At 59.7% G+C, this 27,582-nt stretch overlaps 4 protein-coding genes across 8 annotated transcripts; 2 read left to right on the top strand and 2 right to left on the bottom strand.

Annotated features, from left to right (window-relative positions):
- The first annotated feature begins 29 nt into the window (after nt 1-29).
- On the top strand, nt 30-6,651 carry ANKZF1 (ankyrin repeat and zinc finger peptidyl tRNA hydrolase 1). Of its 5 annotated transcripts, XM_039697484.1 has the most exons (16): nt 30-64; nt 282-407; nt 663-772; nt 1,164-1,266; nt 1,653-1,837; nt 2,108-2,223; nt 2,337-2,490; nt 2,717-2,939; nt 3,116-3,217; nt 3,369-3,554; nt 3,645-3,743; nt 4,165-4,429; nt 4,902-5,013; nt 5,115-5,282; nt 5,392-5,462; nt 6,043-6,651. In XM_039697484.1, the coding sequence occupies exons 2-16, from the start codon at nt 287-289 to the stop codon at nt 6,161-6,163; spliced, it is 2,136 nt and encodes a 711-aa protein (XP_039553418.1). In that variant the 5' UTR covers nt 30-64; nt 282-286; the 3' UTR covers nt 6,164-6,651. The 5 variants fall into 5 exon arrangements, with proteins under 5 accessions (XP_039553418.1, XP_039553434.1, XP_039553410.1 ...); XM_039697500.1 differs by lacking the exon at nt 282-407 and having other exon boundaries at nt 46-64; XM_039697476.1 differs by lacking the exon at nt 30-64 and having other exon boundaries at nt 126-407; nt 3,375-3,554.
- Nucleotides 6,652-6,836: 185 nt separating this feature from the next.
- GLB1L (galactosidase beta 1 like) lies at nt 6,837-12,173 on the bottom strand. The gene is made up of 16 exons (XM_039697513.1): nt 11,916-12,173; nt 11,333-11,505; nt 10,857-11,007; nt 10,568-10,628; nt 10,212-10,306; nt 9,656-9,836; nt 9,515-9,573; nt 9,267-9,388; nt 9,049-9,089; nt 8,639-8,757; nt 8,451-8,525; nt 8,285-8,374; nt 8,039-8,152; nt 7,684-7,815; nt 7,148-7,363; nt 6,837-7,071 (listed from the first exon to the last, which is right to left on the bottom strand). Exons 1-16 carry the CDS (start codon nt 12,027-12,029, stop codon nt 6,853-6,855), a joined length of 1,962 nt encoding a protein of 653 aa, XP_039553447.1. The 5' UTR covers nt 12,030-12,173; the 3' UTR covers nt 6,837-6,852.
- Nucleotides 12,174-13,053: 880 nt separating this feature from the next.
- Nucleotides 13,054-15,543, top strand: STK16 (serine/threonine kinase 16). Its single transcript, XM_039697836.1, has 7 exons — nt 13,054-13,168; nt 13,872-14,091; nt 14,164-14,297; nt 14,372-14,492; nt 14,567-14,662; nt 14,732-14,853; nt 14,942-15,543. The coding sequence occupies exons 1-7, from the start codon at nt 13,083-13,085 to the stop codon at nt 15,078-15,080; spliced, it is 918 nt and encodes a 305-aa protein (XP_039553770.1). The 5' UTR covers nt 13,054-13,082; the 3' UTR covers nt 15,081-15,543.
- Nucleotides 15,544-19,677: 4,134 nt separating this feature from the next.
- On the bottom strand, nt 19,678-23,901 carry TUBA4A (tubulin alpha 4a). Its single transcript, XM_039697570.1, is given in 7 exon segments — nt 19,678-20,729; nt 20,923-21,071; nt 21,206-21,428; nt 23,481-23,605; nt 23,608-23,728; nt 23,730-23,786; nt 23,788-23,901. Coding segments are annotated over 7 exon segments (1,746 nt in total). The 5' UTR covers nt 23,887-23,901; the 3' UTR covers nt 19,678-19,757.
- Nucleotides 23,902-27,582: the final 3,681 nt, after the last annotated feature.

Genomic DNA, 27,582 nt, shown 5'->3' with positions numbered 1-27,582 from the left:
CGCGGGTGATGGGGGTACGGCGGCCCGGGGGTGACGGGGGTACAGCCGCTCCGGGGCGATGGGGGTACGGCGGCTGGGACAGTAATGGGGGTGCGGAGGCTTGGGGGGTGATGGGGGTACGGCGGCCCCGGGCTGATGGGGTGCGGCGGCTGGGGGAAGGGGATCGCGCACGGCCCCGGGCGCGGTGCGGGCTTGTCCCGAGCTCAGAGCTCGGCCGGGGCAGGGCGGTGCGGCGGGTGTCCGAGCCCGTGGCTCAGGCGCTGTCCCGTCCATGGAAGCAGTAGCCATGCCGGAGAGCAGGTCCGTGTTTGAGGCCGCGCAGGACCCCGAGCTCCTGCGCGGGCTGACCCTCGTCACCGCCGTCGCTGCGGATGCGGGTGCTGCCCAGCCGGCACCTGCGAGCCACGGTGCGTGGGAGCGGCGGGAGGGAAGCTGTGTGACTAGCTCGTGTCCGCCACAACTTGGTGTTCTGTCCCCAGCTCAGCTTGGGTGATCACCCCGAGCTTGGCCATGGGAGCTGCCGGGTGGGTGGGTAAATGGGCTTTTTTTTGGTGACAGCCCGAGGTCTCGGAGCTCCCTCAACCATAGGTTTCTTTGGGTTGGCTGAGGAGGGACCGAGGAGGCTCCACTCCTGGCGGTGCAGCCCTTCCTTGTTCTTCCAGAGAAACCTGCAGCAGCCAGCTGTGACGAGAAGGCCCATGGGGTCACCGAGGTGCCAGAGAAGATGTGTTGCTTGACCTGTGGGCAGGTGTTTGGGAGCCGGGAGGAGCAGGTGAGCAGGGCTGAGCAGTGTGAAGTGGGAGTGGGGCTGGCATGGCTGGTGGGGTCCAGCTGTGGAAGCTCAGCCCCAGCATGGTGCAGCCTGGTGCTGGCTGTTTGCCCACTGCTCATGTCCTGTTGGGATCTGGCACTCAAACCTTGTATGTTATCAGTTAACAGTATCATTTACTGGAAGTAAAGGGTAAGTGCAGCACAGGCCTGTATTTGTTCAGGTTAATTGTTTCATGGGTAACTCCTTAATATGCTGTGATTCTCCAGTCAGGACCGCTGAAGGAGCCCAGCATCAGTTTAGTCCTTGGGGTTTGTCACCTCATGCCCTTTGGTGGGGATGGCTTTCATGGACCACCAAGATGCTGCCAGCTCATACCTGTTTTGCTCCACAGACTGAGCACTACCGTCTTGACTGGCACCGCTTCAACCTGAAGCAGCGACTGCTGGGGCGCCGGGCGCTGCCTGAAGAAGTGTTTGAGGAGAAAACCCGCACAGGTGAGGGGTTGGACTGTCTGCACTGGGGCCCAGGGGCTGTCAGCAACCTCACGGGGGTTCTTCTGTACAGGGATGAAGCCCTCTGCTAGCACAGGGTCCCTTTATGCTGTCCCTGTGGCACTTCTCAGGATCCAGCACTGCTCTTGAGCTGTTAGGATTTGTTGTAGGCTTTAACTGAGCCCCTGCCTAAGCATGTCTGGGAATGCAGAGCCACAAAGTGCTATCTCCCCAGGTCACAGCCTGTTTGTGATATATAGGGTTATTTGACAGAACATTTCTGGTGTCGTGGGCACTCTGCAAGTGCCCTTAAAGTCACCTTGAGAGTTTTGGGGAGGCTGTTCAATAACTTTTGCTTTGTTTCACTGCATCTTTTCTTTTCCTTGCAGGTGATGTTTCCAGCATCTCAGGATCTGACTCAGATAGCTCTGATGCGAGCAGTGAGTCGGAGTTGCTGCCCTCTGTCAGTGACACTCGCCGGGCAGCCCAGATTCCCCGCTCCCACAAGGTGCTGCTCCGCAATGCCAAGGGCCAGCTCATCTCCGCCTACCGCTGCGTGCTGCTCGCTGGCAAGGCAAGTCACTGCCCAGCTTTTTGGGAGGGGGAGTCCAGAAAAGGTGGGTAGCACTGGGGTGTAGATGTCTGTCTGGCAGTCTCCTACCTCCTGTGACGGGAAGGGTGGACTCTGGTGCCAGATCAGAGCCCCAGATTTGTTGGCGGCCTGTTATTTGGCTCTGGGGTGCTCCCAGAAACCTGCTTGTGGTGCTAGCAGAGAGGCTGCTCTCTGTCCTGGGGACAGCAGGAGGTAGTGCCATGGGTGCTAGCAAGGGTGTCTGTGTATCAGGGTGACATTGAGGAGCCGGAGGAGCTGACAGCATCGCTGCAGAGCCTCAGTGCGAGCACGTGCTGGGTTGTGCTGATGATGGGTGGCGGGCACTTCGCAGGAGCAGTGTTCCAGGGGTGAGTACAGGGGGACAGCGGGGCTGTCCCTCTGGGCACAGTCAGCTGCAGCTGCTTTGGCACGTTAACGCCACGCACACTAAGCTCTGTTGCTCATGCCTGCCCCTCTGCAGCCCGCAGGTGCAGGAGCACAAGACCTTCCACCGGTACACGGTGCGAGCGCGGCGGGGCACGGCCCAGGGCCTTCGGGATGCCCAGACCCCGGGGGCAGCACCCAGGTCTGCTGGGGCCTCCCTGCGCCGCTACAACGAGGCCGCGCTGCTCAAGGTGAGGAGGCAGCGCTGGGCTCCTGGCAGGGATGCTCCTCTGCAGGCTGCCTCTGACAGGCGGTGCCACACTGCTGCTGGAGGGCATGGCAGGGGCGGTGGGCTCTGGAAAAGGGGCAGGGCCCAACTGGGGCTACTCTCTTCTGGATTTGTCCCTGCTCCAGGGCTACGTTTGCCCTCATAGTGTGCTCAGGATCCCATACCCTAAGCTTCTCCCTTCTCCCCAGGATATTCAGGACCTCCTGGCAGCCTGGGCACAGCACCTGAACGAAGCTCAGCGCATCTTCCTCCGGGCCCCTCACCACAACCGTGCGCTGCTCTTCGGTGGCAGGAACCCACCCCTCACCCGAGGGGACCCTCGCATCTGCCACATCCCCCTCAGCACCCGCAGGGCCACCCTGCGAGAGGTGCTGCGAGTCCACGCCACGCTGGCCAGCCTGCAGGTGTATGGTGAGTTGCACCAGCCCTTGTGCCTGTGGGTCAGGGCAGCTGGGGTGACGTGGTCCCTTGTGCATTAGGGGACGCTACCCTGTGGGGTGGAGGTGCTAGCTCTTCAGCCCTCAGTCCCTGGAGACATGGGGTGCTCCCTGTCCCCAGGCAATGACGGGAGCACCCTTGCTGCCCAGGGAAGGACACACCACTGGAGGACATCGCTGGGTCCCCCCGGAAGGTCTGGCAGAAGAGGCAGCAGAAGGCAGAGGTGGATCCCCCTCAGGAGGACACAGCTGGTGAGTTGAACCATGGAGGGAGGCATGACTCTGAGAAAGCAGGAGGGGTCTGATGTTATGGCATGGGCCAGATTTGCAGAGTGTGGCTGGACAGGAGAAAGACAGGGTGTTCTTGGCTCAGAGCCCCGAGTGATTAGTTCTGTGTGTGGAGGTTTAGCCCCAGTCTTATCACCCTCCTCAGCCCCAGAGGAGGAGGAGGAAGAGGAGGAAGAAAGCCCTGCAGGAGAACTGGAGACTGTGGAAGTGACACTGGGGACCTTGGATCTCCGGGAGTTCGAAGTGATGCCCAAAAGAAACCGCAAAAGGAGGAAGAAGAGGGACAAGAAGGTGGAGAAAGGTGAGGGGAAGAACTGGCAGGGTCAGTGTAGGAAGGCCATGGCTGGGATGCAGGCTGACTCTGACTCTCTTCCTCATGTTGCCTGTGCAGGGCCTTGTGCTAAAGAGACTGGTGGGCAGCCTGGCTTGGAGCCAGTGGCAGAGCTGCAGGGGGAGGCTGAGGCTGGGCTGCTTCCCTGGAGCAGTGAAGGTAAGTGGTGTTGGGAGCTGCGTTGGCTGGATGCCTGCCCCATTTACTGGTGGCTTTTCAGTGGTGTGAAGAGCACATTGTCCTGCAGATGCCCAGAACAGCTGCATCTGAGAAGTCTTTAGCGCAGTCATGTGCCTTTGAGTGAGCTGTGTGTTTGGAGCCAAGGGGGCCAGGCAGCACCTGGTTAGGCCAGGTGTGCTGGGGGGATTGGAGAGGGTCGTACTTCAGGAGGAGACCTGGCTGCTGACAGCAGTGCCTAGCAATGCCATAGCACATGGCCACAGACTCTGAAGGTGCCGGAGATCCTGCAGTGCCCAAATCCAGCTAGAAAGCTGATGTATTGTGTGTGTTCCCTACTTAGACCAGAGTGCTGCTCAGCCCAGTCTGCCCACTGGACTCCCCTCCTGTTCTTCCCTCACAGGAGACCCTCAGACCCAGCTCTGCAATGCTCTGTTCACTGCCTGCAAGACAGGGGATGTGCAGACACTGCAGCACCTCCTGGGTGTGCCAGAGAATGGGGGCCCATCAGAGCACAGCGAGGATGGGGAATCTCTGGATATGGCCCGCTCCCTGCTGAACCAGCCCGTGGACGAGCGTGGCTGCACCCTGCTTCATGTGGCAGCACAGGCTGGCAGGGCTGAGGCTGTGTGTCTGCTGCTGGAGGCGGGGGCAGACCCTGCCCTCAGGTATGGCTGCAGGGCACCCAGTGGTTCACAACCCCTGTTGTGGGAGTCTAGCAATTCACTCCTGTCTCAGCCACAGGAAACTGGTGCCACTCTTGTCCTGGGACAGCCAGTATTGGTCTCTGTGACCTGGGATATTTGGGGTTTTTATGGGAGGCCTAGGAGCTGAATCACTCTTCTCTCTGGCTGCCTGGTCTGGCATGGCAGCAGGTGGGCAGTGCCTCAAAGTGCACCCAGGTTTATTGGTAGGCATTTCCAAGGGCCAGGATGAGACAAAAGCCCCATGCAGGGGCTTTGGGAGGCAAGAAGGACTTGGAGGATTCTGGTATAGGAATAAGGAACTGTCCCCTCCTTGGCTGTGATACTGTGGCCTGCAGCACACACTGCTCATCTCCGGGGTCTCTGGGCTCACAGCCCAGCGGGATGCAGACAGTAAGACGGCAGTGTGAGCGAGCTGGTCTCCCTTGTCTCACAGAGACAGGCAGGAGAGGACCCCGTACTGCATCTCTGCTGACAGACGGACCCGCAATGCCTTCCGCAAGTTCATGGTGGAGCAGCCAGACAAGTACGACTACAGCCGTGCCAGGGTGGGTGCCTGCCCTCTGCCCTCACTGCAACCCCAGAGCAAAGCTCTCCTTCCCCACCTGTGCATTGCCCCGGCTCACTGGGAGGTGCTGCCTGCCCTCAGGTGCCTGGGCCCCTGACACAGGAGATGGAGGCCAAGAAGCTGGAGAAGAAGCGGGCACAGAAAGCGCAGCGGAAGCAGCGGGAGCAAGCACAGCGCGAGGAGCGGCACCGCTGGGAGCAGGAGCAGGAAAAGAAGCAGTGGTTTGCAGCCCTGTCTGACAGGGAGAAGGTGAGGACTGGGAAGGGGATCCAGCCCACACAGGGCAGTGCTGATGTGGTGGGCTCTGGGCCCAGCAGCTCCCAGGGGCTGCAGGGGCTGAGCTGTCTCTGCTCCCCAGAGGGCACTGGCTGCTGAGCAAAGGTTGGCTGCACAGCTGCAGGACACCAGCACGACTCTTGCCAACATCAGGTAACCATCCCAGCAGCATGGCTCTGAAGACAAATTCTCCCATGTCAGTACAGCTCTTCCCTGTCTTTCTTGCTCCAGTTCTCATTTCCAGTCCAAAGCTATTCCTGACCACTCAATTCCCGGTAGTGCTTGTGTAAAAGTTTTCCTCCCTCTCTTGCCCTGCTCCCCTGAAATATTTTGCTAAGGATGACTTGGTCCACTTGCAGCCACATCTACAGCAAGCCGACTTGCCATTCCCATGTCCCTGTTTACTTTCCTCTGCCACTCCACCAGGTTTGTTGGCAGCCAGCACTCCCCATGCTCATCTGGGCAGGGGCTTTAAAACCTTTATAGGGCCAAGCCCCTAAATGTTCATTCTGCCTCCAAGTGCCTCACATCACGCTCTGACAGAGCATCTCCCCCAGGGAGTACGTCCTGGCCAGGCCACTGGGTGAGCACATCAGCCCTGTGAGGGCAGAGAGCCCCAGCTCCCTCAGGCTGCTGCTGCCTTGTGTCACAGTCCAGGCAGGGAATCCTTTCCTCTTCTAACTCTTGCGCAAGTGTCCCCTTTGCTCAGGGCCAGCTCTGCTCTTTCCTGCAGCCGCTGCTGGCATTGTGGAGAGTCCCTGTTGGGACGGATCCCTTTCCACTACCTCGACTTCTCCTTCTGTTCCACGGCCTGCCTGCAAACGCACCGCCGGGCCCAGGCTGGCCGCACCTAACGCTGGGCACTGCTGCCACCTGCCAGGGACCACCGTGGTGGGACACGGCTGAGCACTGGCTGTGCAGCGAGGGGGAACCTGCGCAGCAGCGATGGTCAGAGGGACTGAGCTGGCCACGTCACTCTCCAGGGCAGCTCTGGCAAGGCTCTGGGCATGAATATCACTCTGGGCAAAGTTAATAACTGAGAGGTCTCTGCATGCTAATGTGAAGGGCTGGGACTGTTTGGTGGCCTGGCTTCACGCGGAGTCCTGCTGCCAGCTTTTCTCATGGCTACCTCATGGGCTGCTATCTGTAGGTGTAAGGACAGATCCTGACACATACAGACCCTGAGCTACCTCCAGCCATGCCTGTGGACACCATCAGGGCCTTGTTTTTACCTCTCCTCTCCTGGCTGCCATCAGCATCTCAGTCATCATGTTTGCAACTACTTCCTCCACCTACATTGTCAATAAAGAGGTGCCTTTACCCCCTGGCCATGGGGGAATCAGCATGGTCACTGGAACTATTTGGGATGAGTGTGGCATTGACATGCAAGTCAAGCTCAGTCCTGGGTCCCATTAGCACAGGCCCTGCCTGTCCCCAGAGGTCTGTGCCAGGACCTGTGCCCCTTTCCTTAGCCCCTGTGCTTCACCAGCCCCCTGCCCTCTCCCCAGCCCCAGTGAGAGGCAAGGCCAGTGCCCAGCAGTGTTTACTCTGTGGCCGTGGTGCTGCAGCCAAGTGTCCTGTTGTAAAGGGGCCGGTCAAGGAAGAGCAGGAGAGGAGTGGGAGGTGCCCCTTCTAGCTCCAGCACTGTAATGTTGTTGGGGTGGCCAGCGTGCAGCACTGAGCCAGGCACAAAGAGCGTCTGCTGGGGCCCACGGCAGCTCCAGTACCGGCCCAGGTTGAAGCCATTTATCCACAGCAGTCCCTGGAAGATGATGGAGATGGGACTGAGCTGTGTCCTGGTCCACTCTTACCCCTTTCCCAGTTATGCACTGCCTTACCTTACTCCAGCCTGGGAACTTCACAAAGGTGTCCCAGGCAATGCCAGGTGTCTCAAAGGTCCCAGTGTAGAAGGCTGGCCCCACTCGGCCCCCACTGCTTGATTTTGGCAGAGCAGCGTGGGGCCAGCCCTGTTGGACTGCACTGTCTATGGCCAGGGGATAGATCAGCCAGTTGCTGAGAGGCCTGGAGTTCAATGAGAGGTTTCCCAGCAAGCCCTGAGATGGAGCAGGAGGGGAAATGAAGCAGCAGTATCTGCCAGGACACTGGCAACCCCAGGGCATGTCCCCCCGGCAGCACTGAAGGTGGGATGGGACCCCCTCTAAGGAGTAAAGGGCCCTGGCAGCTGGGGCAGCATAAGTGGGAGAGGGGTGCTAGTCTCTGAGCCCTGTCCTGGCAGGTTTGAGATGAACCGGGGGGCAGGACTGGGATTAGCCCCACCAAGGCTGGACTTGTCTCAGGTGGCAGTAGAGAGGGTATTTGGTCGCATGGGTTGCCAGGCCAGCCCCTCTGGAGCCTCAGGGCCCTCTTCCCTTACCTTGAAGTCACTGGTGTTGGCCCCGAAGCTGATCCTGCCCATGTTCTCCATGAGTATGTCCAGGGTGTCCCCTGCCCTGCCCGTGACATGCAGTGTTGTCTGCCCGTCCCGCTCCAGCGCTCCCTGGTACTCCTGCAGGCACACAGCATCCTGCTGCCAGCCCGCCAGAGCCAGGGCTGCTCTCTGCCCCCAGAGGAGGCCAATTTGGGCCCAAGAGCCACCCTGCAAAGGCTCAGCATGGCTTTTGGCAGCCTGGCTGTCCCCAAGACCCTGGGATGGCACAGTCCCACTGCCAGCAGGTCCCACAGCCCTCTAGAGCACTGTCCCAGGGACTGGTGTGCTCCCATAGCCTCACCTTCTGCAGCATCACGTAGCCACGGTCACAGATGCTGTGGGGAGCAGCACCCAGTGTGGCTGGGTCTGGGACATCCCAGGGCAGCTGTGTGTGGTACACCACAAAGCCATGGACCTGCAGGACACAGTGCAGTGGCACAGGAAGGGAAATGGAGCCTGAAGTGAGCTCTGCTTCTCTGCCCCACAGCCAGGGCCAGGCAGACAGGAGCATCTCCTCAAGCGTCCACCACTACGTCCAGCCTCTCACCTGCTTTAGGGCCTCGAAGGTGAGAGGGAACTGGCTCTGGATGGGCCCAGAGGGGCACAGCACATCCAAGACATCCAGGAGGTCAGCATACTGCAGAGAGGGATGGGTGCTGGGCAGCTGAGCAGTGCCATGCTGGGGCAGTACAGCCTTCAGGACAGGCACTCACCTTCCGCAGGGCCACCCAGCCATAGGCATACTTGGGGGTGGCAGGTGGCATCGGGCCAGCTGGCACGGGCTGGAACTGAACAGCAGACTGTCAGCTGCCCCGTGGCAAGCAGGGAGACGTCCCTTGCCCTGCTGGTACACCAGCAGCAGTGCCCAGTACTGTGCCCTTATTCCTGCCAGGTTCGTTACCTTGCTGATGACCGTGCGAATGGCAAACAGCTTCTCAGTGGGGTCTCCTGCCTCCGAGAGGGGGGCATCGTAGTCATAGCTGGTGGTCACTGGTTTGTACCGGCCCTTGTAGTCAGCACCTGGCCAAAGAAGGGGCTCTGGCACAGCCCGGGGCATGGAACCCAGCCCCAGCCTGGCTGCAGTGCCATGTGGGGGCATGACCCAGAACTGTGAGCCCTTGCATAGGCATGAAAGGAGTCCCCAGGCCCTTAAACCCAAGTTTAAACCCTTAAACTTGGGTTTAAGGGCCCTTGGCTATGTGTCAACCTGCCCCATGCGACGGAACAAGAGCCTGAAGCAGGTTTCTCAGGGATGGCCAAGGAAAGCCCCCCAGCCCTGCCCCCCACTCCCTAGAGCAAGGCTCTACTCACCACTCCAGTAGGCAAAATTCGTCCCTCCATGGAACATGTACCTGTGATACACCCCAGAGAGCCTGGTCAGCAACCCCACAGACCCAGCAGGGGCTCACCAGGCACTGCCCCTTCCCTCCAGCACCCACGGTCCCTGCTGGCCTGATCCCAGTGGGATGAAGGCAAGAGGTGATGCCCACTCCCCTGGTGGCCGTGCCCTCTGCCAGCTGACTACTTGCATGTTGATGCTGGCTCCCAGCTGCAGCATGTCCTCCAGCCCCCGGGCCACCCTCGCGGCGCTGGTGCTGGCATGTGCCTCGCCCCAGTAGTCCAGCCAACCTGTGTAGTACTCAGAGTTCACCTGGAGGACAAAGAGACTGTCACCTGCAGCCTGGGCCCAGCGCCCCTCCTTGCCCCACTGCCTGGCACCTCTGCCTCCCCAGAGCCGCTGTGGGTCATCCCCCCACAGCATCCATGCCAAGCTCACCAGGGGCCCCTTCGGCTCCACGCGGCGCTGGGCACCAAATGCCTCCATCACATTGGATCCTGTGCAGGTGCAGAGGGGGAGGTCTGAGCAGGACAGAGAAGGGACTCACGTCCTCTGTGTCCTCCTCCCCCTCAGGGGTACCTGGCCCAAAGTCGACGGTGGCGTAGAGCCCCTGCAGCGTGCCACAGCGCAGCTCCCGCGCTCCCGCGCTGTCCGTGCTGAAGAGCAGCACCTCGCTCCCCAGCAGCGCCCGGAAGGAGCCCAGCAGGTGCCGCAGGTATCCGTGGTCACAGGCGTAGTAGCTCCCATATTCATTTTCCACCTGTGAGCAGGGCAGGGACTGGCACGCAGCATGCACGTGGCAGGGCTGCAGACAGGTCCCGCTGCCCTGGGATGAGCACCAACCTCCCCCCTTTCCTCTGGACATCATCAGATGTCTTGACAACCCCCAGGGGGTCCTCAGCATAACCTTCCAGTCCCACCGTGAGCTCCAGCTCTGTCAGCTCTGCCCCTCAAACCACAGCTGTGGTACCTCAGATTCCCAGTCCTTGGATTTAAATCTAGGTCCAGGAGTTGGGAGGGATTTATCTGAGCTTTGCTGGGTAAGGTCTTTGTGTAGGGGATACTGGTGGCTTTTTGGGGCACACCCAAAGACGACCCAGAGCAGGGAATGGGGCTGGGCCTCACAGCACCTTACCTGCACACTGATGATGTTCCCTCCCTGGTGGTACAGGCGTGGCTTGATCTTGGGCAGCAGCACATGGAGCCAGGAGTCCACAGCTGCCAGGTAGGCTGGAGGGACAGAGGCAGGGCAGGGGCTGGCTGCAGCATCCACCCCAGCCCACCTGCAGCCAGCCTGCCAGGAGGAAGACACAGCATATGAGGTAGGGCCAAGAGAGATGGGGAAATGGAGTACGACTATGGGGCTGTCAGAAGATGGAGAAGATGATGGGAAAGATCACAGAGGCAAAGCTGGCAGGTGTGTGGAGATGATGCCAGGACTGGCACCCAGCTGTAAGGACATGGTGGCCAGAGCCCTGTGCTGATCCTCACCAGGGTTGGAAGTGCGCAGGATGATGTCTGGTTTCCACAGCAGCCAGGCAGGCAAGCCACCCTGGAGAAACACACATGGCAGAGAGGGAGGCACAGAAACTGCTCAGCAGCCTGGGCCTGCACAGTGCTGAAATGGGCCAGTGCAATGCTAGTGCTTGGCACCAGCACGGCCTGTGGCCTTTGGGAGCAGCCCGGGCACAGCGGACATGGCACAACAGCCAGAAGGGGCAGCCCTGCTGTGCCCTTCCCACACTGCCCACCACCCCTCTGTGCCAGGCTGGGTGCTCACCATCTCCCACTCTGCACAGATGTAGGGCCCTGGCCGCAGGATCACCAGAAGTCCCAGCTCAGCTGTCAGGTCCAGGAAGGCTTCCACATCCCGGTTCCCAGAGAAGTCATAAACTCCTGGCAGTGTCTCATGGTAGTTCCAGGGGACGTAGCTGGGGTGAGAGGGGAGATCAGCATGCAGGGGCTAAGGACACCACGACAGGACAGCATGACAGGGAACCATCCCACCAGCTGGTCCCTCTGCTTCTGGGAGTTGGCCTGCAGCCTGAGCTGATTATGGCAACTCGGGCTGGAGTGGAACTAGCCCACACTCATGCTTGTGTCTGGCAGGGGTGACCTGGGGGTGGGTCACAGCCAAGTGCAAATGTTGGTGCTTGCTCCCCGTGGTCAGACAACACCCTTGTCTCTGTTCCTACTGATCACGGGGTTTCTGGTGGCGGTGGGCTGTGCACCATCGGGGCTGTCGCCATGGCTTACACCTGCACAGTGCTGAGCCCGCTCATGTACATCTTGAGCAGCCGGTCCCTCCAGGCAGGGCGCGGGACGCGGGCGTAGTGGATGCTGCCCGAGATGTAGCGGAAAGGGGCACCGTCCTTGCGGAAGCAGTTGTGCTCGTAATCCAGCTGGAAGGAGCACGCCGAAGGGGAGGCCTGCAGGAAAAGGGAACAGCTGGGGGCTTGCAGAACCTCCCCGAGCCCAGCCGCCCCCTCCCGTGCTTCCCGGGACAGGCACTGACGGGGCTGGTTGTTGGAGGTGCCCTCTCCCGAAGCGGGTGCCGAATGTCCTGGGAGAGCAGGAGGCAGGGGCTGAGCCTCCCGGCTAATCCAACACCCGGCTGAGCTGGTGGCCTTTGTGGGGACGGTGCTGCTGGGGTGGGTGCTGCGAGGGCAGGCAAGGAGCTGGGAGTGCAAGCTGGGACATTGTGGCAGGACATGGGCTGCTGCAGTGGGGAGCTATAGCATGCCGAGCAGGGAGACGGATCGGGAAGGCAGATTCGGGAGGCTCCTTCCCAGCTCGGTCCTGCGCGCTTCGCCCAGACTTTCCGCCCTCGTTTGCTGACCTGCGTGCGCAGGAGCCCCGCTGCCAGCAGCAGGGCGAGCGCCGGCAGTCCCATGCTGGCCGGGCGCTCGGCAGGCCCGGGGTGCGGGACGAGGCTGGACGTGGCCACCGCCATCACATGATGCGGGAAGGATCGGCCAGCGCCTCCTTCTCCCGGCCCAGGCGCAGGCAGCTGGAACAGCTGGGGCGGGACCACGGGAAAGGGGTGGCGGCTCCGGCCCTCCGCGTCTGGCCAGCCCCGCAAAGCTCCGCAAAGCCCACCCGGCACAGGCAGCTCCGGCCACCCTGTGGGGTGGGCAGTGACAATCAAAGTGAGGGGACAAGGACAAAGTGTCGTGAAAGTGTCACCAGCAGGCAGAAGCCCTGCACTGGATTCAGCCCGCTTGCTCCATCAGAGGTGGTGATGGCAAGCTCTGATCGGGGGCTGCTGCTGGATGAGGGGAAGGAAAACGTCCCGGGGCCGAGGGCTAGAGCTGGTGACAGGGGAGGTGCTGCAGGACAGCCGACCCGCCGGCAGGCGCAGGGACGGCAGGCCCCGGCAGCGGGCACAGCGGAGGCGGCAGCATCCTCCTTGCCAGTAATCAGCTGCTCGGGGTGGAAGAGCTGCCGGTAGACTCCTCCCCGAACCTCATCTAGGAGAGAACAGGGGCAGGTTGAGCCCAGGGGAGGCTGTAGGATTGAGCGGGCCGCCAAGCAGACACGTGGGTGCTAGCAGCCATCCCTCACCGTGGCTCCGCCTGCCCGTGGCATGGCCAAGGACCCACACGTCAGCAAAGCCAACACCAGCATCAGGTTTCTCTGGCATGAGGAGGTGGCTGCCACCTCCCTGCGCAGCTCAGTTCTCCCACCCTTCAGGAGCTGCCTGCCCACAGCGCAGCAGGAGCTGCCGTGCCGGTTGGGCTGGTTTCTCTCTGTGCACATGTGGTACAGGCACCTCTGACTCTAAGACACTTCAAGAACAAAAGCAGGTGCTCATGTTTGTGGTTTCTCCTGGGGAAAAAAAAGGGCCCTCTGGGTCGAATGCAGTGCAGGATATTGTCAGAAGACCACGAGCACCAGCTGCCTGCTAACTACCCTGGGGGCACCTCAGGCTGTGTGAACTCCAGGGAGAGTCCTGCAGTGTGACGCGGCGGTGACGCGCGGCACCGGGCGATGACGCGCACGGGCGATGGGGCAGACGCTGTGCGTCTGCTCCCGCGGCACCGTCAGCCTGGGGGGAGCGCGGTACCTCCTGCTCCACCGCCTGGCAGAGGGGTGCGCGGGCGAGGGGGCGCGGGGGGCTCCGGCGGGCGGCCCCCAGCTCCGGGAGGGATGCTCGGGCAAGGGGGCTCCGAGGGCCGAGGGAGTGCTCGGGCGTGGGGGGGGGATGCTCGGGCATGGAGGTGCGCGGGCCTGGGAGTGCTTGTACAGGAGGAGTGCTTGGGTGTGGGGGGCAGGCTGGGGCACGGGGGTGCTTGTGCGTGGGAGATGATTTGGCATTGGAGTGATGTTCAGGCGTGGGGGGTGACTGTGCATGAGGATATGCTTGGGGATGGGGTGACACTCAGGCTCGGGTATACATGGGGTGATGCTCGGGCAGGGTGGGGAGATGCTTGAGCTCAGGTCACCTTGGGACTTGGGGAAGTACTTAGGCTTGGTGAGGGATGGTGCTCCAGCATTTGGGGTGCTTGTGCATGACTGATGATTCTCCTGCTGAGTGACAGGGAAGGGTTGGTCATTCTCAGAAGTGGCTGCTTGGAGCCATGGGAGTGGGGATGATCGAGCCTTGGGGTTTTTCATACACAGAGGTGATGCTTTGGGTTCCTCACAGATGCCTGCAAGATGGGAAGATGTGCATACCCAGGGACTTCATGCCACCCTCTGTCCCCCTCCTCTGGGTGCTTGAAGATGAGACTGGGCACTGGGCCCCAGCATGGATATCACAGCCCTCAACCCACGCTATTCTTGATCCTTGCAGGGGCTTCAGCTATGTGGACCTGGTGGAGGGGCTGCGGGACGGGCGCTTCTACGCCCTGAAGCGCATCCTGTGCCACGACAAGGAGGACCGCCAGGCCGCCCTGCACGAGGTGGAGATGCACGGCCTCTTCGACCACCCCAACATCCTGCGCCTGGTGGCCCACTGCATGGTGGAGAAGGGCACCAAGCACGAAGCCTGGCTTCTCCTGCCCTATGTGAAGGTGAGGGGGGTTTTCCTGGCTGCTCCATCACCCCAGGAGCAGCAGTGGTGACCAGCTGCTTGTGTTGGCTAGGGGGGAACCCTCTGGAGAGAGGTGGAAGCACTGCGGGAGAAAGGCGCCTTCATGCCAGAGCAGCGGATCCTCCTCATCCTCCATGGGATCTGCCGTGGGCTGCAAGCCATCCACAGCAAGGGCTATGCACACAGGTGAGGGGTGGCAGCACTGGCTGGGGAGATTGGCAGGGGCCCCAGTGGGCACTCAGTGATGTCCATCCCCACAGGGACCTCAAGCCCACCAATGTGCTGCTGGATGAGGATGACCTGCCTGTGCTGATGGACCTGGGCTCCATGAACCAAGCTCGCATCGAAGTCAACAGCTCTCGGGAGGCCATGGCTGTGCAGGTGGGTGGCCTGGGACATCACCCCATGAGCCTGTCCCTGCTCCAGTCCCTTCATCCCCATCCTCCTCTTTGCAGGACTGGGCTGCCCAGCGCTGCACCATCTCTTACCGTGCCCCCGAGCTCTTCACAGTGCCAAGCCAGTGCGTGATAGATGAGCGTACGGATATCTGGGTAAGGATGCATCCCTCTGGCCTCCCCCAGAGGCTGCTACAGGGCTGCCCTGACACCTCCTCGCTCCAGTCCTTAGGCTGTGTGCTGTACTGCATGATGTTTGGAGAGGGCCCCTATGATGCCGTCTTCCAGAAGGGTGACAGTGTGGCTCTGGCAGTTCAGAACCCCCTCACCTTGCCCTCCACAACCAGGTGAGGGGCTGGGGAGGGTGACGCTGTTCCTGGGTGGCCCCCTGTCCTGTGCACCACATGGGTCCTCCCCTTGCTCTCTTTCTTCCAGATACTCGCCTGCCTTGCAGCGCCTGCTCTTCTCCATGATGACAGTGAATCCCCAGGAGAGACCCAGCATAAATGAAATCCTCCACCAGCTGGAGGGGCTGCAGCCAGCGCCGGCAGGACAGGACACCACACAGATCTGAGCCCATCCCCTTCCAGTGGTGACGCGTCCTGAGGCTGAGCCAGGGACAAAGCAGCTGCCCTAATCCCTGCTGCCCTGCAGACCTGTTGCAGAAGGGATTGATGCCCTGGGGGAGAGCTGCTGCTCTGTGCTGGAGGTGTGTTGGATTTGGAGTGTTCTGTGCCCTGGATGCTGCTGCCTGGGCCTTGGTCTGTGCTCCTGAGCTGTGGATATGTGACCTGCTGCTAAACATGGGTCCCTTGCCAGCTGCTGCCTTCCCTGGGGGTGGCAGAAGAGGATGTTGTGGGACCCTCCTGGGGATGGGAGCCCTGCAGCTCTGTGCCCCAGGAAGGCTGCTGCTGCCCGGAGCAGAGCTGCGGGCCGGATCCCGGTGCTGTGCTGGAGGGAGGCAGAGGGAGTGCCCGCTCTGCCATTGCTCTTGGCACCGATGTTGCCTTGTGTTTGAAGTAAAGTATGTTCTTGCAGAGCTGTGGCTGTGTCCCTGACTGCAGGGAGGGGTTTTGCTGGGGCTTGGGAAGAGCAGGGCACGCTGTCTGGGTTAGGCAGCCAAGCGGTGCTGGAGGCGAAGGGCAGCGGAGGCCAGCCGGGGCAGCATAGCCAGAGCATTAGCAGTAAGCAGGGAAAGTTAATCCCTGGCCCCAGAATGCTCCTATTGGGAGCTAACACAACTGCAGCTGGAGCCAGACACTGCTGTTCAGAGCCTCCAGAGCTGGGCACTGCGGGACAGGGATCAGCACAGGCAGGCAGGCAGTGGCAGCGGTACAGGCAGAACTTCTCTGCTGCCCATGAAGAGGGAGGTAGGTGCCCAGACTGGGAAACTGCCAGACCTTGGGAGACAGGAGCAGCAGCTCTGCTCTGGTGGGGGTATGCAGAGCATGGGGACAGCACAACCACCCCAGCACTGAGGACACCCCCAGCCCAGGGAGGAGCCTTGGCTGGAGGGGCTCACTGGGGCTCCAGCAGGTGGGCTGCCCACGGAGAGGGGGTAAAAAAAGAGATGCAGACAAGCAGTTTGACAGGGAGCATTCCCCTCCTTTAATCCTCTCACCGCACACAGCAGTACAGCAGCCGCGGGGGTTCGTGCCATGCTGGGTGCCACTGCAGGGTGCACCCTCTGCACCACAGAGCCAGGCACACTCCTTGCCCTGTATGGTGACCACAGGGGCAGGGATGCCAGATTGCTCCCACTGCTTCAACCACTATCTTTTCAGGCAAGCCCATCTACCCTGGGCTGCACATGAGAAGACCCAAAATCTGTCATTCTTTTCTTGCTCAGACTAAATCTGCTCCCCTGAGCTCCAGGATAAAACATGGGGCCATATATCACATGAGGAAGCAGTACCCACCCCTGGCTGGAGCAACGAGTGGGGTGGGATGTGTGCCACGGCACCAGGGACTAGACCCCAGGGCTCTTACCTGCACAGATAGCAACTCGCGCTGCGGAGGGGGAGGCAGGGTCAGACCCTGGCACAGCTCCGTCCTGCCTGCTCCAGGGAGGGCTCTGGCCCTTGCCAGTGCCACACAGTCACCCACACTGGACCTGCTCTGGTCAGTGGTCCCAGAGAGGACATTTTTCTTTGGGTGACCTCCTGCATCACCCTGAGGGGCTCCCCATAGCTGGCGTTGCCCTCAGCCATGCACAGGCACCATGCCAGACCAGAGCCAGCATTGGCATCCCTCAGCCCCTGCCCTCGATGGACTCTGGCTGCGCCTGTCCTCCAGCAGTAAGGGGAGCAGAGCCTGGCTCAGCTCCTCTGCCAGGGTCCCTGGCAGCCTCAGCCCCTTCCCCATGCAACAGCAGCCCAGTGAGGAGCTGAGCTGACAGGAACACACATTTAACCCATGAGGGGCAATCAGCATGGGCAAACCCTTCTGCCTGATGTGCCAGAGCCAGATAAGCAGTATGGTGGGGTCAGTGGCCTTGGGGATGCAAGGGTGGTAGGTGGCAGCCAGGCAAGGACTGGCAATGAAGACCAGCAGTTTCTGAGGCAACACAGATTCCCTGGGCTACCCAGTCCCAACCCTGTGCTGCAAAACCCGTGCTGGCAGAAGTGCTGAGGAGCAGGCTGTGAGCTGGAGATGTGCCTCATGCACTCCATTCCCGAGATGCAGGCCTGTTCCTTTCTCTGCTGTCCCACCTCTGCTAGTCCTAGCATCCCTGTTTCACTGCTCCTGGCATCCCTGCCTCCCTGAGCAGGACACTGCGACTCAGCCTCGAGGTTCTGGTGCAATTCACTCCCACATTCCCCGACTGCACAGTGCCCTTAGCCGCGATGGGGTCCGTGCCCCGGTCCCGCACTCGGGCAGGACAAGGGCTCCTTCCCGCGGGAGGGCCAAGAGCAGCCCGAGGCACAGAGGGGAAGGGAGAGCAGCGGGGCAGGTTGCCCGGCAGGCCCGGTCAGCGCTGCGGCGGGCAGAGCGCTGCGCTGCGCCTTCTGGCACGGCCCCGGCCCACTCCTGGGCCGCTAAATATAGACAGCTCCGGCCCGGGCGAGGGCAGCGGCCACTGCCCGCCTCGGAGACCGTCCCCAGCCCGCTCCGCCGCTGCCAGGCGCCCGCGGGACGACACTGAAGGGACGGGACCCCCGCACCGGCTCCCCGCCGGGGCGAGCGCTGCCGCGGGCAGAGCCCCGCCGAACGCCCCGCTCCGGCCCCCGGTGCCCGGCGGGCGCCTCCGCCCTCGGCAGCTGTCCCCGTCCATCGCGGCCACCGCTCCCCAGCGGCGAGGTCACCCCCGCCATCCCCAGCGCCCCCCCGCGCTGCGCCGGCGGCGGCGGGAGTCCCGGCGGCTCGGTGCGGCGGGGCTCGGCGCGGAGCTGCGGCTGCTGCAATCCCCGCCGCAGCGCTCTCTTATAGGTGGGAGGGGCTTGGCGCCGCCACGCCCCCTTATTTGGGTACACTTGCATGCGGGGAGGGGGTACCCCCTTCGGGGGCCGCGGGAGCCTGCCGGGGTCCGCTCGGCTGAGGAGGAGCCCCGAGGTGCGGGGCCCGAAGCTGCTCCCCCTTCTCTGCCGGGAGGAAGGCGGGGGCACCGGTCCGGGCTGGCGGCAGAAGGCCTGGGGATCAGCCCTCGGGCAGTGCTGAGACACCAGCACCGGAGGCAGCGCAGGTAGAACAATCCCTAACCTGTCCTGCTACCAGCTCCCCCAGGGGTGTGGAGAGACCCCGAGTTTAGCTGGGCCTCTAGAATAGGAGAAAGGAGGAGAAACACGATAGAGACATGTATCAGATTCAGGAGCCCACTTTGTCCCCCAAACCTCCCTTCGCCATCAATGCCCTGGGAGGCTCCAGGCAAGGTTTGCCCTTCTCTCCCGGAGGGGACAGACAGTGCTACACAACCCTGTGAGGCTGCAGATCTGCATGACAAATCTGGGCTGCCAAAAAAGGGTCATTGCAGCCTGCTTGCTGTTAATAACTTGTGACTACATTCAGAGCAGCAGCTCTGCTTGAGCCCTGGCCAGTGCAGCCACCCCTGCCAAGGCCAGGGCTGATACTGCGGCTGAGGATGCCTGGACCATCAGCCTTGAATGCTGCCCGAGCAGGGAGAGGGCTCTGTCTTTGATGCCAGGACACTGGGTCATGCAGCTACCCCTCCCTGGCCAGGGGGATGGATGGGCCTCTGCTGCTCAGCAGCGTGCCAGGAGACACTACTGGATCCCTTGTCCAGGACAGAGGTGCAAGATAACTTCTAGAAAAAGCTATAGGACACAATTCCAACTCCTACATCCTTCTGGCGGCAGTCATGTCTGTGAAGACACAGGGAGATGTCAGCAATGAAATGACTCTGAAGGAGCAGATTCCCTCCTTTCCCCAGAATCAGACAAAACATAAGGAGTGGATCAGAGCAGCACCTGAAGTGAGGGGCAGTGACTCCTGCTCTGGCAGAGCAGCAGCAGGCACCACTCAGTCTGAGTCACAGGCAAGCAGCGCAGTGCCAGCAGCACTGTGCAGAGGGATGAGTGCCTGGCTGCTCTCCAGCGCCAGGGCTGGCCCCCACGCTCCCCTCCAGCTGACACGGGTGCATGCTGGGAGGAGGAGGGCAGGGGAGGACAGCCCCTGTGGGTCAATATAGCTGAAGCATTAGTGGTAAGCAGGGAAAATTAATCTCTGGAAACAGCACAGTGGATAATGGGTAACAGAAATCTCCAGTTTGCAGCTGAAGCCAGGAGCTGATGCTGGAACTCCTTACCACCAGGCAGGGTAGTGAGAGGACTCAGAACGGGGACAATGCAGATGATCTGGGCCAGGTAGAGTGGGACCACATGCCCCAGGGGGAAGGCAGCGCACTGGCGGAGCAGAGCAGGCTGAGGGCAGAGGTACTCCAAGACAGAGGACCCCATGACGAAACTTGGTACTTCTCCTATCACATCAGCAGCACTCCTGCGGATCCCTTGGTGGACATGCTCCAGCACCTTCATAGAGCCAGCCATGTGTCCTGGACCTATCCCTCTGCTGTGGGGCTCTTACCTAAGGGGTGAGCTGGAGCTGGAGCAGAGCACTGGGAGGAAGCATAGCAGCACCAGTAGGAGGGCTGCAGCACTCACCACACACTGACCTGGCAAGAAACCAACACAGCTGGGGGCATACTGGGACACACAGAGGCTCTGAAACGGTTTATTGCAAAGGGTTTGCAGGTAACACAGGGAAGGAGCGTGGTCCTTTTTTGGCTGAGGCTTCTCTACTCTTCACCTTCATCTTCATCCTCGTAGGAGTCCAGGCCCACTTCCTCGTAATCCTTCTCCAGAGCGGCCATGTCTTCCCGCGCCTCGGAGAACTCCCCTTCCTCCATGCCCTCGCCCACGTACCAGTGCACGAAGGCGCGCTTGGCGTACATCAGGTCAAACTTGTGGTCCAGGCGAGCCCAGGCCTCGGCGATGGCCGTGGTGTTGCTCAGCATGCAGACGGCGCGCTGCACCTTGGCCAGGTCCCCCCCCGGCACCACCGTGGGTGGCTGGTAGTTGATGCCCACCTTGAAGCCCGTGGGGCACCAGTCCACAAACTGGATGCTGCGCTTGGTCTTGATGGGGGCGATGGCGGCGTTGACGTCCTTGGGCACCACGTCCCCTCGGTACAGCAGGCAGCAGGCCATGTACTTGCCATGGCGGGGGTCACACTTCACCATCTGGTTAGCCGGCTCGAAGCAGGAGTTGGTGATTTCTGACACAGACAGCTGCTCATGATAAGCTCTCTCAGCGGAAACCACAGGGGCATAGGTGGCCAGGGGGAAGTGAATGCGAGGGTAGGGCACCAGGTTGGTCTGGAACTCGGTCAGATCCACATTCAGGGCTCCATCAAACCGTAGTGATGCCGTGATGGATGACACAACCTGGCTGATAAGTCTGTTCAAGTTGGTGTAGGTTGGGCGCTCGATGTCCAGGTTCCGGCGGCAGATGTCATAGATGGCCTCGTTGTCCACCATGAAAGCACAGTCCGAGTGCTCCAATGTACTGTGGGTGGTGAGAATGGAGTTGTAGGGCTCTACCACAGCAGTGGAGACTTGTGGTGCCGGGTAGATGGAGAATTCCAGCTTGGACTTCTTGCCATAATCAACAGAGAGTCGCTCCATCAACAGGGAGGTGAATCCAGAGCCAGTGCCACCTCCAAAACTACGAAACACCAGGAATCCCTGGAGGCCTGTGCACTGGTCAGCCTGTGGAGAGGGATGAGGAGAGATTACTCTGTGATACGTTTCTTTGTGGCAGTCTGGCTGTCCAAAAGTCCCTTCAGGATTTGGGGTATCCCTGCCCTGGTCAACTGCATATCCCACCCAGGACACAGCATGGCTTGCAGCGTGCTCTGAGCCCCAGTCCAGGAAGACACATTCCTTCTCTGCAGTCACTCACCAGCTTACGGATCCTGTCCAGCACTTGATCAATGATCTCTTTGCCAATGGTGTAGTGCCCACGGGCGTAGTTGTTGGCAGCGTCCTCCTTGCCAGTGATCATCTGTTCGGGATGGAAAAGCTGCCGGTAGACTCCTCCTCGAATCTCATCTAGGACGGAGTGGCAAAATAGATTTGCTAACTGGATCTGGGGAAAGGTAGCAGGAGCACTTTTGGGAGTGTCTGCAGTGGGGGTTGTGGCCAAAATAATGGCCACTAGCAGAGCCCCGTTAGGGTGCACTCACCAATCACGGTGGGCTCCAGGTCCACGAAGATGGCCCGTGGGACGTGCTTGCCAGCACCAGTCTCACAGAAGAAGGTGGTGAAGGAGTCGTCCCCTCCGCCAATGGTTTTGTCGCTGGGCATCTGCCCGTCGGGCTGGATGCCGTGCTCCAGGCAGTACAGCTCCCAGCAGGTGTTGCCCATCTGGACGCCGGCCTGGCCGACGTGCACGGAGATGCACTCGCGCTGCGGAGGGGGAGGCAGGGTCAGACCCCAGCAGAGACCAGAAATGCAATCACTGCAGGAGGTGCACAGCCCTGGAAGGGCAGCTCTGGCCCTCGCCAGCTTGGGCAAGCCACATTGCCCTCGTGTCTGGGTGCCCTGTGTCCATTTCAGTTTTCTGCTTTCTCCCAGATGTAATGCTCTGCCTCTCATCACGGCACTGACCACCTCAGGGGCCCAGGGAGATGGGGACCCATCTGCAGGAGCCCAGGATATCAGGCCACCCATCCCCTGGACTGGCCTGACCCACAGCCCTGGAGAGCATCCTGTGAGCATCTTCTCCACTGCCCAAACATCCATTTGGTTTGGGGGCTGAGGCCCAGCAGCATCTGGCACAGCCCCTGTTGCAATTCCAACAGCAGAGCTGAAGGCTGAGATGGCAGAGCACCACCAGGACACTGGGAGCTGAGGGCACTGAGGGTGGGTGCACTGGGCTGCACCCAGAGGGGGGATTTACAAACATGAATGGATGTCATGCTTTGAGGCTCAGCTTTCCTAAATTAGCTCTAGAGGAGGAGGAAGCGTTAGCTGCACTCTTTAAGTCAACAGAAAGGCTGAGGTGGGAGGGTCTCCTAGCTCAGGTCCCCCAGGAGAAGCCAGGTGAAGGTGGGCTCTACAACCTCACTCCCTTCAGATGTGGCACCCCAGAGCCTGCAGGTTTTTTTTAAAGAATGAAAGTATTCAGTGCCTTAGACCTGCTGTTGCCAAGGATTTGGATGTGTCATCAGGCACAACTGAGTCAGAGGAGCATCCAAATCAGGATTTCCAGAGCCATGGTGCCCCACTATGAGTCAGCTGGCAGGAAGCTGGTGGAACCAGCCATTTTGCACTCAGGAGCAGGGCAATGACTGTTGTCCCACAAAGTTGCACAGGATGCAGCATGTCCTGGCTCTCGGCATCTAAAGTGCTTCCAGTGCTGCCTTTCAGAGGCAGCACTGACAGTGAGGGATGGCAAAAAAATAACCCTTGATACCCATGGTGAGAGGCAGAAGCCCATGTCCTCACCTTTCCCAAAGCTGAGGTGCAAGAAGAGCAAAGCAATACTCCACCTATCCCTCCCAGCAGGTCCATAAATGTTGTGTAACACAAGAAGCCAAGGGTAAGACCTGAGGACTTAAGACCTGAGGTAAGTCTTCCAAGATCCTCTACAGAAGGACACAGAAAACACTTGGCACAGATGCAAGCACCTCAAGGAAGAGGAGATGAGAGAGGACTCCTCCCTGCCAAAGGACCTTGTGAATCAGCTTGGTGGTGGCAGAGGGTTGTGCTGCTCACTGCACTCCATCCCAACAAAAGCAGCAGCCAGGACTGGCTCTGTGGGACCCAGCACTGACAATAGGCTGGGCAGAGCCCAGCAGCACCGGGACGCAGCAGTGCTGGTCACCAGCCAGCAGACTCTGCCTTCTTCACGGCAAAGTCTGGCACAGGAGGGGCTGGGAGCATGGCTCCGCGGGACAGCAGGCAGGGTGCCCGGGAAACCTTGAGGCTGGGATGCTCTCCAGGGCAGCTGGAGAGCTCACGAGCCAGAGATCGCCACAGGACCGCGGCGGCAGGGCAGCCTGGAAGCCCACCCACAGTATGCCCACCCTTGGAGCAGGGCAGTGGGTGAAGGAAGGCACAGCTTACTGCCGGAGCTCAGCTGCGGGCCGGCGGCGTGGGGGCTGGCAGACGGGAGGAACTCCGGCAGCCGGGGATGGCACCGCGGGACACGGGCAGGGACCCACACTATTAAAAGTGGGAGAGGGATGAGACGTGGGGTGTCCGCCCCAGCACCGGGTCTCCGCAGCCGGGGGGCTCGCTGGTCGCCTCCTTGCCACGGGTACAAGGGGATGCTTAAAGAGGGGAGGCTGCTGAGAGCCGGGGAGGGAGCAGCTCACGAAGAGGCAGGGCGGGCACAGCCAGCGCTCCCGCCGCCAGCTGCCCGCATTTCGGGGCTCCCGGGGCCGCGGAGAGCCCAGCCCGCTCCGGGGCGCACTGGGGGACCGGAGGGAGAGGGCAGCCGGCGCTGGCACTCACCATGATGCCGCCGCTGCCGCACGACCTGCCTGTCCCCGGAGTGCCGCAGCTCCGCACGCCGGGACGGCCCCGCCGCCGCCGCCTTATACCGGGGGCGGCACCGGCGCTGCGGGGCGGGCCGCCCGCCCGGGACAGCCCCGAGCGCCTTCACAGATTTGCGTGCATTGCGCATATTTGCATAGATTTGCATAGATGGGGCTGTGCCGCCTGGCGGGGTGCACTGGTGGGGCATTCGGGGAGCAGCATCCCCCGCGTGGGGCACGGGAGACCCGGGGATCTCCCCGAGGAAAGGGCAGCGGGGCATAAGTGTTGTTCCTGCTATGCTTGCCAGTCTTGGCAGAGGGGCTCTGCTGAAGAACAGAGATGGCCCCTTCCAGCTTGGTGTCCTGCTGGTGAAAGGCGCCATCCAGGCACTGACCAGGAGAGACTTCGGGGGTTGAAGCAGGAAAGCCAGCAAAGAGCTTGGCCCAGGTCCTCCCTCCTGGTGGGCTCAGGTGCTGGTGTGACCCTTGAGCAAGCAGTGAGCCAGGTCTCTGCCAGCCACCCAAGGCTTCTTGAAAAACACCTGGGAGAATTTCTGGAGGAAACAGTGGTGGAGGAAACCCTCCAGAGATGAGCCCAAACTTTCCTAACCTCTTTGGAGATCACAGAAAAAAGCAGGAAGACTCAGTCCTGTCCTTTGTGCCAAGGCCCTCAAGAGTAGTTGTGCCCCAGGGCTGTGTTGAAAGGCCTGCCTGCCAAAGGCTGCTTCTCCATCCTGGCTCTGCATTACCTTCACTGGTTTGATCTGATTTCACAAAGCTGTATGAAATGAATAGTGAGGGTGTAGGGAGAGCTTGGAGCACCTTGGAGGGGTTTTATTGGAGTCTACAGTGACTTCACTGATGTCTGGCCTTACTACAATGAATACTGTGTCCTATCCCCTCCAAAATACTCAAAGCATCCACTGTGGTGCAGAGCCAGCCCTGCATCTGCCTCAGCACTGTGACTTAATGAGTTTTCACTGAAAAGTGCTGTCATCTCTCAGCTTGATCTGAAAGTTGAAAGCTGGACCTAAATTATCCACCCACAATAGCCTTTCTTTGTGCCTGAGTCACCTGGAAAGTGTCACCTTCACTGATGAGCTTGAGTGAAGTGACTGAAAGCAGGAATACTGCTGCAAAGCTGTGCTGGTGTCTAAGCAACACATTTTTGAGACCTGCAGAAATGGCTGAGCCAGAGGATCAGAGTGAGTTTAATCAAGTTGATGGGAAAATATTGAGGGTTTGTTTGGGTTTTTTTTCTTTTTTTTTTCTCCCACAGAGATGCCCCAGGTAGTAAGTGCTACTGAACCTGCACAGGATTCTGTGGTGACTGGATAACTCTGGAAATGCCTCCCTGTGGTATAAATGTCCTTTGAGTGACCTCAGAGATCACTAGATAACACAGACCATGCTGATGCAGACAGTCCATGAGAGTGAGAGAGTAATTGGTAGCACTGAGGCATCAAAATTTGAGCCCCAGAAGTTAATTGGAATGAAAAGGAGTGATGGTATCATCTTCCCTGTGAAAATCTTCACCAAGGTGTTCATTGTAATGTGTAGTGGATGCCAGGAGTCACTTCTCACTGGGTGTGTCCTAGAACCCTCCTTAATTCCACAGTGCCAATTAATTCTGGGCATTTATAGCATGAATGCCTTGCAGCATGGCTGGAAGCAGAGCTAGGCAGCCAGCAGCATTTCAGGCTGTACAGTTCACCCAAATTCTGAAGATTTGTATAACAATCTGGTGGTACCTAGGAGTGCAAAATCATGGATCAGTTTGCGTGCCATGGTGGTGGAGGGTGGAGAGTGAAATGTCCCTGATTCGTCAGTGCTGCAAATGTGTGCTCACAGTGAAAATACCCACTCAGATGCTGTTTTGTTGGACAATCAGAGTGGGAATAACTGACAAGAGAGCCATGAGTCACTGGGAGCTGTGCATCCCCATGTGCCTCTGATTTGAAATGCCCAAACAGATGTCTAAGCTTTTTTGAAATGCTTAAGAACATCTGGCTAAATCCGGGGAGCACCAATCGGCTGCATCTTGTCAGTGCCTAACTGCTCAGCAGCCTGCCAGATGCTGGTAGCAGCAGCCTGACAGCACACACTGGAGGCTGAGCTCACTCTGGCTGGGTTTGTCCTGAGGCGACCCCTCTCTCACAGAGATGTTACCCACACATCTAAGAAGGCCCTGCAAATGTTTTCAGACAGCATCAGAAGTCACACGGTTACAAGAATTGCTCAGGAAACATTTTCATCGGTGCTCAGAACATAGACCCTGCATCAGCAGCCAGAGATGTTCAAATAGCAAGCAAGGAAAATTCGAGGCATAGTGTCAGAATTCAATCATCTTTTTACTGAAGGATGGGAAAGACTTTGAAGATACCTGAGGGGCAGAGCCCTGCCCACTGCAGGGGAAGCCCCTACTTGCCACTGTCAGAAACCAGGCAGCTCTTGGCAGGTACCTGCTGGTACAGGAACAGCTCTGAGCAAAGCTTGCAGTTACCCAAACAAAGCCTCTCTCTATAGCTGTCTTTCAGAAGTATGTTAAAAGACTGCCACACCTAAAGCACCCAGAGCTGAAACTGGGGAGGAGATGAGTCCAGAGCCCAGCCTGGTACCTCCCATCCACACCCCAGCTCCCTGCTCTCTTTGCTGAGGAAAGCCCAAACTATTGTTCCCAGTTTTCAGAGCTCAGTTCCACCCTGCCTGCTCCAGGCACAACAAACAGTATCATGGGGCAGTCTGGGGACATGGCCTTCTTGGGAAGGTAGAAGAGAGCACAGCTGTGCTGTGGGTTTGGCAAGGAAGCCCACTGTGCCCTCCACTTTAAAGCAAAGACCAGATGGTGAGAGGTGCTTCAGGAGCAGGGCTCCTGTCCGTGTCTCTAATCTCAGCCAGGAGCTCCCCAAAGAGCTTGTATCCGTGCTTGCCCTGCTTACCCCTCACTCTGTCCTTGCTCTTAATCCTCTTAGCAGGTGGGGAGGTGGGGAAGCCAGGATGTCCCTCCAGCCCATCAGTGCCCTGTGCAGTTTGCTCTCCAGCAGTGGCACAGGCTGGACAAGGCTGGCTGGTGCAACTAATAAGTCATTGAAAGCACGGAGCTCGACTGCATGTTGCAGATGTGAGTTCAAGCAAGGCCCTTGTGATGCTAACTGCTTCAGCACTATCACACAGAGCACTGTGCAGGGTCCCCAAAGCACAGCTGGCTCCTGCTGATGGCCCAGCATCATATGTCCAAGTGCTGCTGCAGTTCTATTATGGCAGCATTTGGGACATACTTTGCCACCCTGAAAAATTCTAGCACAGTGTGGAGATGGGCAGAAAATGCTCCCTCTGCCATTCCCTAAGCTATGCATGCCTTGCCTACGTCAAAAAGGGCTCTCCGAGTACCTCATCCTTCATCTGGAGCAGGTAGAGCTGATCCAGAGATGAGAAAGAAGGGTGACTGGAAGGCTAGATGCCACAGGCTGCAAGGAAAGAATGGGGAGAATCAGGAGACCAAGCAGAGACTCAATGAAGGCCTCACTGAACATCTTCAGCAACCCACACATGGCATTTACTCCCAGAGACCTGCTGGGATGTAGGGCACAGTGGTGATCTGACAGAAGTATTCTCTGCTGCAGCTGAGCAACAGCAGCATAATTGCTGGTTCAGACAGAATGAAGTCAATTGTGCAACGGCTGCTGCATCGCCCAGAGCGTGTGCCCCGGCACAGAAACAATAAAGCTAATTCCAGATCTCGCTACAGTCCTAAGCCCTGAATCACAGGGCAGTGGCAAGAGCAGGGAGGCACTCCCCGGGACACAGGCAGCCCTGCAAGCCAAGCCCCAACCTGCGAGGCTAAAAGGGGCTGTGGGACAAGTTGGAGCGAGCTCTTTCTCACCACAGCAGGCCCTGGGTGAGCAGCCTTCCTGGCTCAGAGCCAGCTGCCCTGGCTGACGGTGTCACCTGCCTTTCTTCATGTCCTGGGAAAGGCAGCTACACACCCACGGGAGCAAAATAAAACCTCACCTGTCTAATTGCAGTGACTTCATGTCAGAGTCTGAGCATGCCTGGTGTGAACAATCTGCCTCCAGGCG

This window comes from Passer montanus, unplaced genomic scaffold (assembly GCF_014805655.1).
Source record: "Passer montanus isolate IOZ18808 unplaced genomic scaffold, ASM1480565v1 scaffold1, whole genome shotgun sequence".
Taxonomy (NCBI): domain Eukaryota; kingdom Metazoa; phylum Chordata; class Aves; order Passeriformes; family Passeridae; genus Passer; species Passer montanus.
Note: the sequence above shows the minus strand (reverse complement) of the source record. Positions and strands in the feature narration are given on the sequence as shown.

Coding starts and splice junctions, on each gene's coding strand:
- ANKZF1 (XM_039697467.1), top strand. CDS start 272: ATGGAAGCAGTAGCCATGCCGGAGAGCAGGTCCGTGTTTGAGGCCGCG. Junction 5,014..5,114: donor ACGACTACAGCCGTGCCAGG/GTGGGTGCCTGC, acceptor GCCTGCCCTCAG/GTGCCTGGGCCCCTGACACA. Junction 5,463..6,042: donor ACGACTCTTGCCAACATCAG/GTAACCATCCCA, acceptor TCTTTCCTGCAG/CCGCTGCTGGCATTGTGGAG.
- GLB1L (XM_039697513.1), bottom strand. CDS start 12,029: ATGGCGGTGGCCACGTCCAGCCTCGTCCCGCACCCCGGGCCTGCCGAG. Junction 11,008..11,332: donor GGGCTCAGCACTGTGCAGGT/GTAAGCCATGGC, acceptor CTCTCACCCCAG/CTACGTCCCCTGGAACTACC. Junction 8,526..8,638: donor TTCGCACGGTCATCAGCAAG/GTAACGAACCTG, acceptor TCTGCTGTTCAG/TTCCAGCCCGTGCCAGCTGG.
- STK16 (XM_039697836.1), top strand. CDS start 13,083: ATGGGGCAGACGCTGTGCGTCTGCTCCCGCGGCACCGTCAGCCTGGGG. Junction 13,169..13,871: donor CTCCACCGCCTGGCAGAGGG/GTGCGCGGGCGA, acceptor TGATCCTTGCAG/GGGCTTCAGCTATGTGGACC. Junction 14,854..14,941: donor ACCTTGCCCTCCACAACCAG/GTGAGGGGCTGG, acceptor TCTTTCTTCCAG/ATACTCGCCTGCCTTGCAGC.